This window comes from Anser cygnoides, chromosome 4 (assembly GCF_040182565.1).
Source record: "Anser cygnoides isolate HZ-2024a breed goose chromosome 4, Taihu_goose_T2T_genome, whole genome shotgun sequence".
In the NCBI taxonomy this organism is placed as follows: Eukaryota; Metazoa; Chordata; class Aves; order Anseriformes; family Anatidae; genus Anser; species Anser cygnoides.
This window is the reverse complement of record NC_089876.1, coordinates 26,787,106-26,804,536: the sequence shown is the minus strand read 5'-3', so window position 1 is coordinate 26,804,536 and position 17,431 is coordinate 26,787,106. Positions and strand designations below refer to the sequence as shown.

Sequence of the window (17,431 nt, the reverse complement as noted above, 5' to 3'; positions counted from 1 at the left end):
AATACATTTTTCAGCTTTTATTCTGGGATAGAATTTGAATGATAAATAGTCTTGAAAATAAGCCAGAATCCTGAGGATTTTGGTTTAGCTGAGGCAAGTCTGCCAGTGGTAGATATTTGTCACAGCTCTCCACATTCTGCTAATCTTACTTTGCTAGGAGGATCATCAGCCTGCAAGATTGTCTCAGTTTCTTTGTCATACTCAAGAGAAGAGCCAAGCTGAATGCACTGGAGAAGCTGTAGTTTAATAAATTGCCTTTCTTCATCCTCATCAAAAAGTCTAACTAACAGTGGAGAGGATAAGGGGTAAATTGGCAATTGGCAAAAGTACTGATTTTCATTAAAGTAGAGGTCTTCTTGTGGGAATCTGAATAGTTTGAAGCAAAGTGTTAAAAATTTCTGCAAGCTATCAACCTGCTGTATTTTTTTAGTCATACAATTTATGGCTAGTTGCATGAAGAAGCTTCTTTCAGGGCCTCCAGAGATTTCTCAAGTGAAAATGTTTGCAGCCCAGCAGAAATGTTGCTTTTCTTTTTCACTTCAGTACAGATATGGATAAGATTTAAAATGTACTTGTCTCAGCTAATCAAAATGAACACACAATTTCTTCCATCAGTGGTTTACCCTTTTCCTTCATACTGCATTTAGCTAGTAGGGTATTAGACTGGAAAAACTTGCAGGACATGTTCAGGTTTTTGTTTTTTTTTTTTTTTTTCTTTTTTGCTTCTGGAGGGGCATTAGTGCTTTCTATAATTCGGTGTTGATTTGCTTCCATTTTAGTTTATTTTGACATACCTTAAGCTAAATACATGTTTTCTCATGAATGCAATGACAGAGTATTGAAGCAGCCTGCTTACTGTCAGTATGTCCCACAAATAGATGTAATGATAGGGAGTGAAATTTAAGAGGATACACAGACCAATGCACAGAGCTCCTAAAATCTTTGAAGGGCATTGTCAGAGGATCCGTCTTGCCATATTTAGGTATGAATTTCAGTTAGCAGTAAAATGTGTATATATATATATTTTTACCATATTATATTATATTATATTATATATCATACAATATAATTATTTTTTTTTAGCTTTTTAGGTTTGGGGGTTTATTTTTGAAATGTGACTAAGTAGTTTTTCTAATTTGATGAATTTTGATGGAAGCTGTTTGGTTTAAATTACTGACAAAATATTATATCTTATTTCCCACAGATGCATACACAACTTCAGAAGTGACATATATTTGGACTTACAATGCTTCAGATTCAGTACAGGTGGCACCAGATGGTTCAAGATTGAATCAGTATGATCTTTTAGGCCAAACAATTGGAAAAGAGACAGTTAAATCCAGTACAGGTTAGTAAAAAAATATTTGAGGAAAAAAGCACTCACTTGGCTAAATAGAACATAGGCATTGCTGATGGTGGTAGAAGGCTACTCAAAAAAAAAAAAAATGTGAGATATCAGCCAGAGCTTATTTATGTATGGTACATAGAGCTCATAGCAGCACATCCCTTCTGCTGATTCTCTGTAAGTTAATAAGTAGTAAATTATATTAGAAGCAAACTCCCCAGTGATTTTTTTATACTAAATGGAGCTCAATCTTGAATCCTGATGTTTTTAATGCAAGCTTCAGATAATTGTTTAATTTCAGATGGTATATGACAATTTTAGTCTACTAGATGGTAAAATATGCTGGTTTCAACCATTTTTTTCCTTTCATCATTCTTTTAGTATTAAACACTGGATTATTCTACCTGGTTCTAAATTGTGTTCCTACATGTGCCAGGCTGTGATGGACCACCATGATTGTCTTCTGATTGTAGACTTAGTGTGTTCTTAGCGTGCCTACCATCAGAGGGTGGTGAGGCACTGGAACAGGTTGCCCAGAGAAGTTGTGGATGCCCCATCCCTGAAGATGTTCAAGGCCAGGTTGGATGGGGCCTGAACAATTTAATCTAGCACGTGGCATCCCTGCCCGTGGCAAAAAGATTGGAACTAGATGATCTTTAAGGTCTCTTCCAATCTAAACTATTCTATGGCTCTATGATTCTTTGTGTGAATGCAGAGGGTTGCTTTTGTGCAGAAGCCTGCAGGACTGAAGTTCTCCTCAGGGCATACAACAGTTCCCGTAAGTTCTTGAACACTGATCTTTCCTGGATATCAGTGGAAGTAAGATGTAGTTGTACCCAAAGTTAAAAACATTTTTATATATCGTATTACAAAGTAAATTTTGTGCAATTTAAGTCCAGTGCATTTGGTTCACATAAATATAACAAACTTTCTTTTACCAGAGACGTGGACTTTCTTAGGATAATAACCCTTTTTTTCATTGTATTTGTTTGTTTGTGGCACCTTAGGTGAATATACAGTAATGACGGCTCATTTTCACTTGAAGAGAAAAATTGGTTATTTTGTCATTCAGACTTACCTCCCCTGTATCATGACTGTCATTCTCTCCCAAGTGTCATTCTGGCTTAACAGAGAATCTGTACCTGCCAGGACAGTCTTTGGTGAGTATACCAAGTAGCATGTGTTGTTTGCAACAGCTAAAGCTGTTAGAAACCATTTCAGAAGTCTGCTTGGTAAAGGCCTTTTTTGTTCAAGTTTATTTGTAGAATGTGATACTATTTCTAGTTCAAACAGGTTTCAACAGCAGCTTACAGAACTACAGAGAATCCTGAAGCTTTTTGAAATTAGAACATGTGAAAACTGTCCTTATATCCTTGACTCTTTTAAACAGAAAAAAAAATTCACAGGATGGAAGATGATGATAATGTTTCCATTTAAAAATTAAATTCCAATGTTTTCTGAAATGTCTTTCTTACGCTGTTATCACATTACCCAAGTATTTTGGTTAAGAACATAATATATAGTTAATAATAATAGTTAAGAACATTTCTAAATAAGTTTGTAAATTAAACAAATTAAAGACTTGAATTATTTGAATGTGTTAAACTTTGCAAACTGCAGTTCTTTAAAAGAAACTGTTTTCTGGGGGTCTGGGCGAATCTTTCTCACTTATTAAATTGGAATGTACTGTAAAGTAGTGAACAGCTTCAGCAGCGCAGGATGATGGTTCTTGTCTTACATGAACGTTTTGTTCTCTTTTTTATTAAAGCAAAACAATATCTTATATGTATACAACTTAGAGCTATTTTAATTTGTTTGATTTTAAAGAAAAAGAGACTAGCACAACAAAAAATCAATTAATGTCTGTATGGAATCAGCCATCAAAAATGCTGCATAAGATCATATTGTTAGTCATCAGTAAACACCATGCACTCTTCAAAAAATAGGCCAAACTTAAATGCGTATTAAGTGATGCACAACAAAGCACTCAAAGTCTCTCCTGGTGGAGAAAATGCCACACAAAGTATCATCAAAATTGTAGGTTTGAATGTGAGCCTTACTGAAGTCAGATGAAATGGGTCAGTGGTTTTAGTGGAACCAGAATTCTATGTTTTCCTAGGCATTTAAAAGGCAGATACAATATTTTTTCTTTCTTCAAATTCTTCCATCAACTTGTCCATTTCTGCTTATCAAAATGCATCTCTAAATGCATTTTTCCTGCACCTTCTTGTTTGCTAGGCTTGCAAGTATACTGTCAAATCCTACTATTATCTCCGTTGTTGCCCTTTTCTGTACCCCGTCCTATATGCTTAGGACACTGTAGCTGGTTCGTCCAAAAAATCTGCCATCTTCTCTTCCAACAATTAACTGTTACTTTATCACCAATAACAAGGCACTAGGATAATTTTCCTGGAATCTTATGTCCTTCCTGCAAACCTCTTTTCTTGTTCTTCATTTATTTTTTATTTAATTTATGTTCCGGGGAAAGAAGTAATATTTGCATAGCAGCCTGCTGCTTTACTCTGCTGGGGCTTTAGCATAATCTAGATAATGAACAGTATTTATTAGTGAATAATGTGATATGTGATCATTTTTCCTGTGTGAGGATGTCTTGAAGAAACTGGGTAAGGTGCCTGCAAGAACAGAACCACACCGTCCAGTAACATAAAATCTGAATTACATTTACTAAGCACAATGGGTATAGGGAGCAAATATCAATTTATATTCTAGTATTTTCTTACTGCCACGCACACACGCACCTCAGGCACCAGTCAGGGCTTCATCCCCTCCAGGCCAGCTTGGCCCGGCACCATGAACCCAGGACACTTGCTGTGAGTTTTTGATGTGTCTGGGCTCTGCCTGATGGAGCAGCCTAGACCCATCATGCAGAAGTTGCACCACATGCTTAGCCTTCTGCACAGGGTTGGATGTTGTCGCAGAAGCTGTTTTCTAAAAATTTTTTTACACTCTAGATGAGATTGTCAGCATAAGCTGCCGATGGTTGCTCTAATCATGTAGCCCAAGGCAAATCTCCCAATCTTTCTCCATAGATACTGGCAGCAGTTGTCACTGGGATTTCTATTACCCTCTTGTCTCCTGCCTAAATATGTTATAACAATGTGAGGTTATCCACATTTTTATAACAAAGTTCATCTATTGCTTCTTAGAGTCTTCTGGCTTTTACTGAATTAATCTTGACAGAGCTGCACAGGTGTACTCACTGTCTCCTTTGTTTGGGTGGTGCTTTCAGGTAGACTCTACCTAGTGATACAGGAAACCCATATCATAGCTAAGGTAATAAAATAAACTACTTCCAGAATGAAATATAATCACTTGCAAGACAGCTTGTATTGATCATACTGTGGTGGTTTTACCCCACCGGGCTGATGAACTCCACCATAGCCACTCTCACTTCCCCTCCTCAAAGGAAAAGAGAGAGAAAATATGATGGAAAGGGCTCAAGGGTTGAGATAAGGACAGGGAGATCACTCACCAATTATTGTCATGGGCAAAACAAACACAGCATAGGGAGATTAATATAATTTGTTGCCTATCATGAGCAGACTAGCACAAAGAGAAACTAAAAGCAAACTGAAAATACCTTCCTCCCTATCAACCCTCTTCTGTCTCCTCCCCCCAAGTGGCACAGGGGAATGCGGAATGACAAAGGGGGACTGTGGGCAGTCCCTAACGCTTTGTCTCTGCTGCTCCTTCACAGTCACTCTCTTCCCCTGCTCCACGTGGGGTCCCTCCCACAGGTTGCCGTCCTTCCTGAACTGATCCTGCGTGGGCTGCCCACAGGCAGCAGCTCTTCAAGAACTGCTCCAGATATGGATCCGTACCATGGGGTCCATCCATCAGGAGCAAACTGCTCCAGCACAGGTCCCCCATGGGTGGCAGCTCCCCCCCAGACCCCCTGCTCCTGCGTGGGCTCCTCTCCACGGGCTGCAGCTCTGGCCCGGGGCCTGCTCCTGCGGGGGCTCTCCATGGGCCGCAGCCTCCTCTAGGCCACATCCACCCGCTCCACCGGGGGCTCCTCCATGGGCTGCAGCGTGGAGATCTGCTCTGCTGTGGGACCCATGCGCTAAAGGGAAACAGCCTGCTCCACCAGGGGCCTCTCCACAAGCTGCAGGGGAACTTTTGCTCCATGCCTGGTGCACCTCCTTCTGTGGTGACCTTGATGTCTGCAGGGCTGTTTCTCTGACATTTTCTCATTCCTTGCTCTCCCAGCTGCTGTTGCACAGCAGTTTTTTTTTCCTTTTCTTCAGTCTGGTCTCCCAGAGGCCCAAACAGTGTCGTTCCCTGGCTCAGCTCTGGCCAGCAGCGGGTCCCTTTTGGAGCTGGCTCCGATCTGACCTGGGGCAGCTGCTGGGCTCTGCTCACAGAGGCAACCCCTGCAGGCCCCCTGCTACTAAACCCTTGTCACGTAAACTGAATGTACATACTTATCTTTTATATGGAGTGGTCACTTGCTAGATACCCATCTCTGCATTGTTTAGTAAATATAACAATATTAAAAATAGGATTAAGTAGAAAGCATTAGTTTTGATAAAGTGTTTTTCAGAATTGGTGAGATTTATTTCAAGTATCTTCTTAAGAGTTACCAAGTCCTGGAAAGGATTAACTGCTTGAGTACTGTTCTTTCAAAGAAACATAACTCCCAGTTATTCAAAGCACCACTTAGCATTTGGTATTTCATGTTTGCAAGAAGTTACTTTTTCTTTCTCTTTTCTATTCTCTTGCAATGTACTTTCAAGTTGTAGGTTAACATTAAGGGCTTGGTATAATGAGGCTTCTTTTGTTGTTGAGGTCCTTAATCCCTTTCCTTTATGGCATCTATTTAATATTGTTGACCTAAGCTATCCCAAATGAATTATATCCTAATGTTATGTTGTTTCAACTTTGCTTTAAATTATTGGAAGAAGAAAATTTTATCACTGTTAATTAAATAAGTGTTGAATGTGTTTTCTCTAGCAGATAAATTTGAAAAGTATTTGACTGCCTTTTTAACAGAAGGGAATAAGCCTGCTTCATAATACCTTAATTTAGTGCAAGATTATGATCCGTTTCATTTAGTAATATTTTTATTGTTACGCATGTAGTATCAACAATATTAGCAAACCTAATCTTATGCAGGTTATTGAATTCTCACTTCCTTTTTAATGAGTCATTACATTTAGAAGCATCACATGTATTTGAATAGCAACATTAGATGCAGGTGAAAAAAATCAGAAATTAGTTTTCTTAGTTCCACATTTATCTATGTGTTTTAAATCACACACAGTACAACTGAGAATGTTAGAACAGATGCAATTAGATTTATATTTCTTGATCTCTGAGTGGGCAAGAACAAATATAATAGTCGTATTATTTTTTTAATACATTGTCCAAGATACAGAATTTTAAATTAAGAACTCTATGATCAGTTTATTCTTAAGCTCCATTCATTTCCCTGTGCTTTTTTTGTTCTTGGTTTATCTTTTCTGAACCTTGATGTATATTTTGAAACAAAAAGCCATTTAGACCTTAAATAGGCAGTTTTTTATTTATTTTTAATTCTGCATGTACAGAAATGGGATCCTAAGATGAATTCAGAGTTCTTCTCTGGTTGTTTATATATCGGAATTGAATGAGGTAGACCCTAAGTTTTGAACAATTCTGTATGTACAAAGTTTCTTTTTCCTATTTTGTTGGAAAAAAATAAATCTCATCTGTCTATTTATTTCCTTCATAGGCTGCACTTCCTTTTGTACCCTTAGAGTTATCCCACAATTCTGAACCTGCATGCTATAATTTCTTAATTAGGGATTTTTGTTAACTGTAAACATAGTATTCTAGTGGTACGCAGTGGGCAAGCACACCTGCTAAACTGTACCACTTGGTTAGGGGCTGAGCTGGCTGCCAACAAACTAATGTCTTCCCAGCTCGTTGCTGTGCCAAAACTCTAGCCCATGTGCCAATGACAGTGTAGTCACGTGACAGCAGTATGGAAGCTGGGGCACATAGCACTTGCCATTCAGCTTTGGGAATGGGCTTGGCCTGTTGGAGATCTCTGTTCCATTGCTCGGTATTGATACAGTGAAATAACGTGCACCGGCTTTACTATATGTGTATACATAGCTTAACCCACTGGCTGAATGCAACCTCTCTGTAAATAGATAATGCTGTGATTCTTGTCCTTTCATGCTAATTAAAAAGGCTTCTGGCCTTTTGAGTTGGTCCTTTAGTAGGAAGGGTAGACAGGGCACTTGAGCTATTTTCTGCAATCTTTCTCTTGATGGTCATTCAGATTTGCCAGCCTGAATCAACATACACTCTGTTTGTATTGTATTCTGAAGTAGTATATATATATATATATATATATATATATATATAATATATATATATTTACACAGTATGGTGTGTAGCCAAATGACATAATGCTTTAAAATTACACTACCTCCAGAGGTTATCTACTTTTGTTTAGGCCTTTGGACTGTTACACTTGGAGTACTAAGATTAAGCAGTAATCCGTGTTTCTGTAAAAGGACAAGAATCTTTACTTTCTTCTATATTCATGTTTATTAATCTATTCAGTTTTTGTACCAGATTGAGTGATTTAATTACCTATCAACATTTACAATTACTGTTAAAAAAATGGAATAGTAGAACAATGGAATTATCTCCTTAATAAAAAATAATTCATTTCTTAATCCTTCTGTGATATGTTCTTCAACAGTTGTGTATATCTTTGCAAAGTGTTGTGATGAAAAGATAAAAGTTGTGGAAAGAGCAGCATATTATAGAACTATATATACAACTATAGGATTTCATACAATTTGTTTGCAAAGCTGAAGTATTTCTTTTGTTACAGAAATGTCCTTTGGTAATTAGTTAGGCCTATTGCTTTCATTTTCAAAGGAGATGTCCACATTCAAACACAATAAGGTTAGGATGTGATTTAGACTACTAAATCTGTTAAAATTAGAAAAATCAGTTGATACACAGGACATAACATTAGGATATGAAAGAACTTGTCCCTCTGAATGAATAGGCTGACTTTTGCGCACAAACATGGGCATAAACCTAGTCATCACGACAGACTTTAACTTCAGTATGCATGTACCAGCTCCCTTAATTCCATTATATGTTTTTAGTTACACGTTTTCAGTTTTTCAGTTTCATTCTTCAGCTGTTGTGTGGCTGTGCTCTGTACTGTTGAGTACGAGACATTGCTGAAAGGTGTCTGTCTACCTTTAAACACATCTTGAATGGTATCCACGTATCCTGGCATCAAAATATGGCAGAGATGTTGTTTTTCATATATGTAAATTTAGTGCCAGTGAAAGGTGGCAGAAAGGGTTACAGCCCAGTAGATGGATATCATGTCTTCAGTGAGCAGATGAAGTTTCAAAAGCTGCACCATAAATCCTAGGCAATCAAATAGTTCTAATCTCATCCTGAATGGATAAACCCATAGTGCTAGAAGATATTAATCTTTTACAGGCATACACATTGTTGAGAAGAAAAGTTGTAATCATGTTGTGGTATATTTACCGTCAAGTATAAAATGCTTGGTCCTCTTCAGAGAAATGAAATATTATCAAAAGGATCTATTAAAGGTTTCTTTTCTGGACACTTTTTAAAGACAAACTGATGACTGCTTGTTGCTTCTTACAACATAATGTTGTCCTTGTCTTTCTGACACCCATTCAGTGCCACATCTGCTGGATGCTGAGCTGTAGAAGATAGTTCTTGACCTGTATATAAACTGTGGTGTTTCTTCACCGTAGTGAGATAACATGCAGTCTTTACATAAACTGTGAAATTATTTAGGCTGTTCAGAGTAGTGTATGATTTAGGGTAGAAGACTGTTTTCCTCTAATATTCTGACTAGCTCTTATTGTAAGAGCACAGTTTATTTACTGATATATTACGATTTTAGTTCATTGGTGTTATGAATTAGATAATGCAGTGGGGATTTTTTTTTTATCTGGTCAGTGTATGGGTTTTGTGGGGTTTTAAATTAATCTCTGTGAAATAAATGGATTTTATTTTACAACAAGTTGACCATATTCCTCTATATTAATAATTTTTCAGTCTTCTCAGGTTAAGCCGTCACAATGAGGCAAGTTTTTTCCATTCACTTCTTTTTCTTAAAGATGACTTGACAATATTGATTTTTGAAATTAACTATAGTATGCAAAATAATCTCTTTTGAAAAAAATAACGGGAAATGCAAAAATGCTGGAGATTCCTAAGCTGAGAGGCATCACAGACTAAATTTTCTGTCCATTTTTTTCTGCTCAGTTCAGGTTAAATTAATGCAATAGCTTGACCATCATTGAATTTATAGAATGAAGGAATACATGAAAGATACATTGGCAACTGTCTGACAGTGTGCTGTTTGATTAGCATTTGAGTGACAAAGTAGCATGGCTTGCTAAAATTTTTAGAGAAATTGTCAACTGGTAGCAAGACACAAGATGTAAATTCATGGTGTTTTAATTGAGACTAGAAAAGGTGAGCAGTTAATCTTAAATTAGGTTTCTAAAGAAGCCAATGGAACATCAAGAAGCTTAGTTTATTCTAAAAGGCAGGACTTAGAACAGTACCTTAGCAACTGTATGGATAAGTTCACCTTATCTCTGAGAAACAATCACTTCACTGATACTTCTGTGTAATTAAATTGGTTTATGAGCGTCTCAGTACCTGTGTTAAAATTTGCATGTGATAATTTTAAATGTAAGATAGACTGCATTTTCCTCTGAGGTATGGGAAACAATTGAGCCATATATTACGTAAGTGTAAGAAGATGATAAGTTTTTCAGAACTACTTTGTCTACACGTTTTTATACAATACAGTGTTATAGCTGCTTCCTTGTCATTGTATAGGTTTTTAGATCATAACAATGTAACAGCTGATTCCAGATTAAATCTACTTCTTTCATATATGGAGGCTGAAAAATAGCAATTAGTGAATTATGTTTGCTTAGGTGTGTGGACACTGCATAAATCAGTAGGATGCTTCTGTGCCTTGTTTTCCATTTGGAAGCATGGCCTTTGGAAACATTTCACCATTTCAGCACTGAGGCTGAGTCCACTTAGGTTTGCTCCGTCATCCTGTGTACCGCAGGATGATTCTTTATAGAAGGAATGGAAATTGCAAAGTCTGAAGAGGACTGAGTAGGTGTAATTGCCAGTTCTTTTCCATTTCCCACAGTGGTTAAAAATGCTTCTCTTGTAGTAGAAAAGAAAAAAAAAAAGAGCTAGGTTGATCATGCAGAACCTAGGTAACAGATTGCTAACAGTGGAGGATCTGATTTAGAGAGAGCAACTTTTCTCTATCTTGGGAATCCTATTACAACAATTTTATGAGTTTGTACTCACTGAAGCTATGATCTGCTGTTACTAATATTTCTGCTGTAGAAGCTCCTTTGCCTGTCAGTGGAATGTAGGTTTGCTGATCTATGATAAGTATATCACTTTGTATTGCTTTTCATTCTGGAGACATATTTAGCGGGTGCCACAAAAGGAATAGTTTAGTTTGTCTAAGTGTAATTGAGCCTGGGCTGTAAGAACTGATTTGCTTAAGGAATGGAGATTGCATGTCTATCTGTGGGTTTCTACTTGCTAAAACTGATTCAGAAAAATATTCTCTTTCTTTCTTCCTTTTATATTTTTTTTTTTGTATTATAATTTCTGGCTTTTTAGTTTTCATTAAGCACTGTAAAATGCTTTTAATAACTGCCACAGTAAAGAACAGTCTTCTTGGATTATCAAGTCTTATTTTCTGACAGGTCATATACATGTGATGTATATATTATATAATAATCTGACCATTTCAAATCAATATAATAATCTAGAAAAAAATCCATGTTAGCTGAATGAAAAGTAAACCTGTTTACATTTTCAAGTAGGTTGCTGGATGGTTAGTGAGAAAGCTACTGGCAGAAAAAAAGAAGAAGTCATTATTTTTAATAAAAAATGGTCAAGTTGTGTGATACTGTCAGGAAAAATGTCAGACCTGTAGCCACTGCAATGAAGCCAGAAGCCAGCCACCAAAGATGTGTGGTAGGCAGCTGTCTTCAACCTTTCTTAAGTAAGAATCTATACCTGTATGGTTAGGATGTAGTGGAAAGACAACATTTCATTAAAGAATTGTTAATTTTGTCCCTTACATATCCTGATAGCCAATAATTAAATAAATAAATAAAAGAGTAAAAGAGTGTTTATGTGTAAATAAAAAGTTCTGTAAATAAAATTTTCAGATGATTAAAAAAGTGACTTTTAGACAATGAAGTTGAACTAAATTACTTTAGAGGAAACTCCAGATGCAGCCTTTAATAAGTCACCACATTAGACAGGCAATATTTTCCATTTTGTTTCAAAAACATACCATCATAATTTCTGCTTTGCATGTTGTTAACATTCAAAATCCAAGCAAAATTGTTGATGTTCTGTTTTTTTTTTTTATCCACCTACAGGAGTAACAACTGTGTTGACAATGACAACACTGAGCATCAGTGCTCGAAATTCACTCCCCAAAGTAGCGTATGCAACAGCTATGGATTGGTTTATCGCTGTTTGTTATGCATTTGTATTCTCTGCATTAATTGAATTTGCAACTGTAAATTATTTCACAAAACGAGGATGGGCCTGGGATGGAAAAAGTGTAGTGAATGATAAGGTAAGTCCTAAGGAAACAGTCTGATTTCCAATCAGCTATAATAAACTGTTTTGATGAAATTGGCAATTACTAAAAAATAGATGATGTTTTAAATCAGAAGAAGATCCTGCTAGTCCTCTTAACTGAGAACACTTTAAAGATCTTGTAATTCTGTTGTAAGGAGTTAGAAACAAAACAGAGTAAGACTGATACTTTTCCAGTTATTCTTACAAACACAGTAACAGACCTTTAATCATATAACTTCAGCAGGGCTTTTGATGGACAGTGTCCATGTTTTTAGAGCATTCTTATGTTACCTATACTTTCTTTTTGGATAAACTGCAAGCATGTTTCTTCATATTTGAGTTGATCATTATGGTATTCCTGGCACTTATTTCAACATACTCACTTGTTTATTTTACATTTGAAATGTTGTTTTATTAAGTCTGATACAACAAATATGCATTAAATACTTAACTTCATGCTGTTTCCAATAGAAAAAAGAAAAAGCGTCTGTTATTAAGAAAAACAATGCCTATGCAGTGGCTGTTGCCAACTATGCTCCAAATATTACCAAGGACTCAGTGCTACCGACCATCTCCAAGAGTGCTACAACTGCAGAACCCAACAAGGCAAAACCAGAAGCGAAGCCACAGGAAGCGAAGAAGACATTCAACAGTGTTAGCAAAATTGACAGAATGTCTAGAATAGTATTTCCTGTCTTATTTGGTACTTTTAATTTAGTGTATTGGGCTACATATTTAAACAGGGAGCCTGTCTTACTTGGCTTTGCGCCATCAACCTAAAAGCTGAATTGCACTGAGGACTTAAAACATCATTCTAATCAGATAGGTTGTTCGCTATGTACAGTACGACTAATAACTGCTAATCTGTGAACCATTATGTACAGAGTGTATATAGATGTCTTATCTGTGTATCTCCAAAGGAGGGACACAGTGTTAATTCATGGGTCTGTAAACAGATACCACCCATGGCAAATATAGCCAGCTCTTTAAAAGTTATACCCAGGGGAGTTCTGTTAAACTAGGATTCAAATATACAGAATTATATTCTCTCCATACAGTGATAGAAGATACAGAAGATATGATCCTACTTAATTATTTAGGAACAGTATTTTTTTAATTTAAAGTTAAGATATTTTTCTATAAAGTAACTAATTCTACTTTAATGAAAGAAACTGTCATTTAAAAAAGTGATTTTTTTAAAAAGGGTGTAATTGTTTCATACAATAGCGGTACCCATGTACATAAGAGTACGGAGGTCATACAGTTCTATTGTTCACAATCATTCTGGATACTAGTTAGGCTGAAGAGGTAGTAAAGGCTACTATATGGCAAAAGCCACAAGTTTCTTACTTCTGTCCTGTTTGAAGTTGTTAATAAACTATTCCAATTGATTTCAGGGAAAAGTAGGTGTTAATCAAATTTCTAATATCAGGCAACTTCCACTTATATTCTTTTCACTGTTTTCTTTATGTGATGTTGCTAAACCAGTTTGTCTGGTTCAGCAAAGTTGGATTTTTCTGCTTCTTGACTTTGTTCGTAATTACATTATTGTCGGGTTCATAAAAGCACTCAAATTTTTGGGGATTAAGTTTATCAGTAATATAATATACTCTTTTCCTTGCTTAGTGATATGCTAAAACCTGCCATTGAAAGATTTACCTGTATTTGTCCCAGAAAGCATATTTTTCAAAGGAAACAAGAATTCATGATTTAAGTTCAGGAAATTGTCCATATGAATAAAATTTACTGCTGCTTTTGTAAATTGCAACTTTACATTTCGCTGACATAAATTTCCAACAACTTTGTATACTAGAAATGGTTTTGCTAAGATTTGAATGTTATTTTTTTAATAAAAGGTCATGCATCATCAGTAGGTATCAATTGTATTTCATATATACGATTATGATAAAATTGGAGCTGCCATTTGCAATTTTATATGAACATTTAATACTGATCAGTATTTTTTTTTTCTTCTAAGCCTTTGCAAACATTCTTTATGCCCCTAAAGGCCTGGTAAATGATGACATAAGTAATAACTGTGTACTGTATTTAGATTTTAGTATATGTGGCCAATCAAAAATATTTTGATTCACACATACATTAGCAGTTATTAGTTGACCTTTAAAAAAAGATACACCTTTATGATGATGTCTTCTAGTAGAGACATATGTAGTCGTATAGTGTCATTTATTGCAGTTTTGTACAGTATTTGAGTATAGTGCATAAAATAGGTATGTTCAGAGTTTAACAGAGTTGTACAAATATTTCTAAAATCAAATAAAAGAGTATCTTAAGACATGGAAATGTGCTAAAATCAACAAAGAGAAACTGCTTTCATTTGCTGTTTTATTTTCTTGCATTTTCTTTGCTTTTAATGTGATTCTGTTTTGTACTTTGTGTGACAGTATAGATGCCAAGGTCACAAATGCATTTTAAGAACAGAATTAATAGTTAAGACAGAGTTGACATCAACAAAATAAGTCAGCAAAATAAAAGGAGAAGCATGGACAAGGTGTGTATCCCTTTAAGTCCCTCTAATTAAACTCTCAGATTAAACCTTTCTCATCAACAGTAGTTAAAAAATGAGCACTTTACTTAGAACATTAAAATAAAAATATCCTTATTTTCATATATATTTATATATAAATGTAGATCTTCCATGTAATATGGAGATGTGTGCAATAGTGTGATTATGAGCATAAGGCTGGAAGGCAAGCAATAAAAAAAAAAAAAAGGTTCTTTTCATGGTATAATTATACATTTTTAAAATGTTTCATTTGTAAATTCTAAATTTTCCCTTTAATGTCACATTGTCCAGGTATGAATAAATATATAAATATGTACATATGTACAAATAATTGTAAATATTAGAACTGTAGAAAAGTCCCTTCACATTTAACTCTGTTTTTGGCAAAGGGCTCTGACTGTATAGTTTAATGGAGGCCCATGCTTAACTGCTCTTGGACTTAAGTAGCTTGATTATGTTTTCTGTAGCTGAGATCTGTGACCTAGTGAGAGTTCTTACCTTCAGTTCACATCAGCAAGATTTAGGGACTCTGAACCACATAGAACTCGGGGATGAGAAAGAGAGGTTTGTGTTTCACCCTTGGCCACATCGCAGATACTCCCAACACTTCACAGTATTTAAATAATGTACATTACTCCACAGATGACACTGTGTAGTCAGAACTCTCCCCACTACAAATATGAGTGTTCTTGGAGGCATGTTGGATAACAATGAGGAAAGATTTTACATCCTTATCTAAGAATGGGTACCCTGAATGTTTTATAACTGTACAAGTCTTCTTCTCCAGCAAGTACTCTTCTTTTCTCTGGTAGATAACATCTGTGTAATTTTCAACTGCATGCAGAAAGCGTATCTTCAGTTTGCACAAGAAACCTGATGCTGTTTCATGTGAGTCAGCTCTGCTGCTACTACTTTTATTGGGTACAATTATTTTTTTGTTCACTGACCATTTTCTCTATGCTTGTGTTATGCATAGAGACAATCGAGCAAAAGAATGGGTGCTTATCACACGCTAAAGATATATTTTTCACACACTAATATAGAAAAATAAGCATACTATTATGCCTATTATACTATTATTTATTACTATAAATTCACTCTGTAAAAGTTAATCATATTAAGTATCTCCATTCAGTTCCTGTGGGCATCAACAAGGTTTTAGAGTGTACACACTACAGAAAAGGTTTACTTTTAAATTTAGTTCAGTTGGTCTGCATGAAAGCAAACTCCTGTGGGAATTAGGAGTCTGCTTTATTATTCACTACCAAAATATCTAAAATAAGTAAACTGGCTACACATAAATTGCAAATTTTTAAGACTAACAACTGGATAAGTGAATTTGAATGTAAACATTAAAGTGAACACAAGCATCATGCAAGGAACACTAAAATACTATAGTTAGGCCTTCTTTCCATTTAGCAGTATGGTTACTCTGTCTGGGATTTTAATGCTTGTCTCAGAAATGTATGTGCCAAACAAAAATTTCTTTTATTTTGTGTAGGACTTGCTGATATTAAACACTTAAAACAAAGATAGAGCATGAACGAACAAATACAAGTTATCTCACTATTAGGGATTTGCACATGGAATCTACCTGTGAAATTTTTGGTTGACATAATAATTAATTTATTTTTTCTATTCCTGCAGGGTGTCATGTCATATTCTATGTGACTTAAGAAAAAAATAGAATAAATGCAATGATACAACACTGTAGTAAACATGGATTGAAGTTATCGTAATTCAGAACAAAGTTGATGGAATAGGTTTCCAATGTAGTACTGGGACATGTAATTCTGGATGCATGTGGTCAGTAATTTAACAGTAATTTATAAATCAGCATGGGAAGAATATAGAAATCAGCAGGGTTTATCAGCCAGGGTTGTCTGCTGGAGACTTCTTAAGATATTGCTTTTAAAACGGGTTTCCAAAATTTTCGATTATGTTGCAGGCAAGGAAATTAACTTCACTTTCTGTATGTGGGTAAATCAAATAATAACTGCTGCATTACTGAGCATCTTAAAAATTATGGTAGATAGGAGCTTTAGCTTGGGACACTACTCATACTACTATAGTTATGCTAAATTAAGGGGGTAGGCTGCCTGTATTGTTACAGGAGAGCAGGAAAGAGCTTCATTAGACACCAAACAGGAATATTACTAAATGACCTTATGAATATATTGGGGAGGAAAGGGGTAAAGAGAATAAAATGGCTGTGTAACTGTGCCTGTGAATTGCAAAATTATTGATGAAGAAGCCATTGAAGGAGGTAATGTGTATTTTTGTTTTGGGTTCAGTTCTGAGCTTTCATTATGGGAGTTGTGGTAAAGTAACTTTTAGAGCGTGTGAAATTGGAATACTTCTTGTATAATTGCACTGAATTTGAGGGAAATGATTTGTGCCTTTGAAAGTGAGAAGCTTCTGCTGACAGCTTTATGAAAACCATGCAAAATGTTGTATGCTTTTTGTCATTTCTGCCATCTAAGGCAGAAGGAGGAAAGAAACTTCAGGAATAGAGCAGAATTTTTTTTTCCAGGTTTTTTCCTAGTCAAGGCGAACTTCTCCTGCTTCATTTCTGTAGATAACCCAAACTCCCTACCAATCAGAATGTTTAATTCTGCTATTATGAATCCAAATGTTAATTCCAGCCTTCTGAGGATCCACAAGTTGCTTCATCACTTTAGAACTTCAGTAGAGAAAGCTAAAGGCTCAAAAAAAATTTTTTTTCAATGAATGACATATGTTAATTATATTAAAAGTTTGTTTTCCTCTACTTCATTTAATTTTCTTTCTTCTAGATTTAGATCTCTCTAGGTGAGCCCTTGTGCACGTTTGAAGTCTGTGATTAGATCTTACTGGAAGAGATTAAGCTTTGAGGGTTTGACCTC

At 35.7% G+C, this 17,431-nt stretch overlaps 1 protein-coding gene across 5 annotated transcripts in view; it reads left to right on the top strand.

The window, feature by feature from the left end:
- Positions 1 to 16,067, top strand: part of GABRA2 (gamma-aminobutyric acid type A receptor subunit alpha2) — a 59,956-nt gene extending 43,889 nt beyond the window's left edge. For all 5 annotated transcript variants that reach the window (XM_013172689.3, XM_013172690.3, XM_013172691.3 and 2 more), the window contains exons 7-10: positions 1,205 to 1,348; positions 2,353 to 2,505; positions 11,812 to 12,014; positions 12,491 to 16,067. In XM_013172689.3, the coding sequence (XP_013028143.2) occupies positions 1,205 to 1,348; positions 2,353 to 2,505; positions 11,812 to 12,014; positions 12,491 to 12,799 (809 nt within the window). In that variant the 3' untranslated portion in view covers positions 12,800 to 16,067. The remainder of the gene's footprint in view (positions 1 to 1,204; positions 1,349 to 2,352; positions 2,506 to 11,811; positions 12,015 to 12,490) is intronic.
- Positions 16,068 to 17,431: the final 1,364 nt, after the last annotated feature.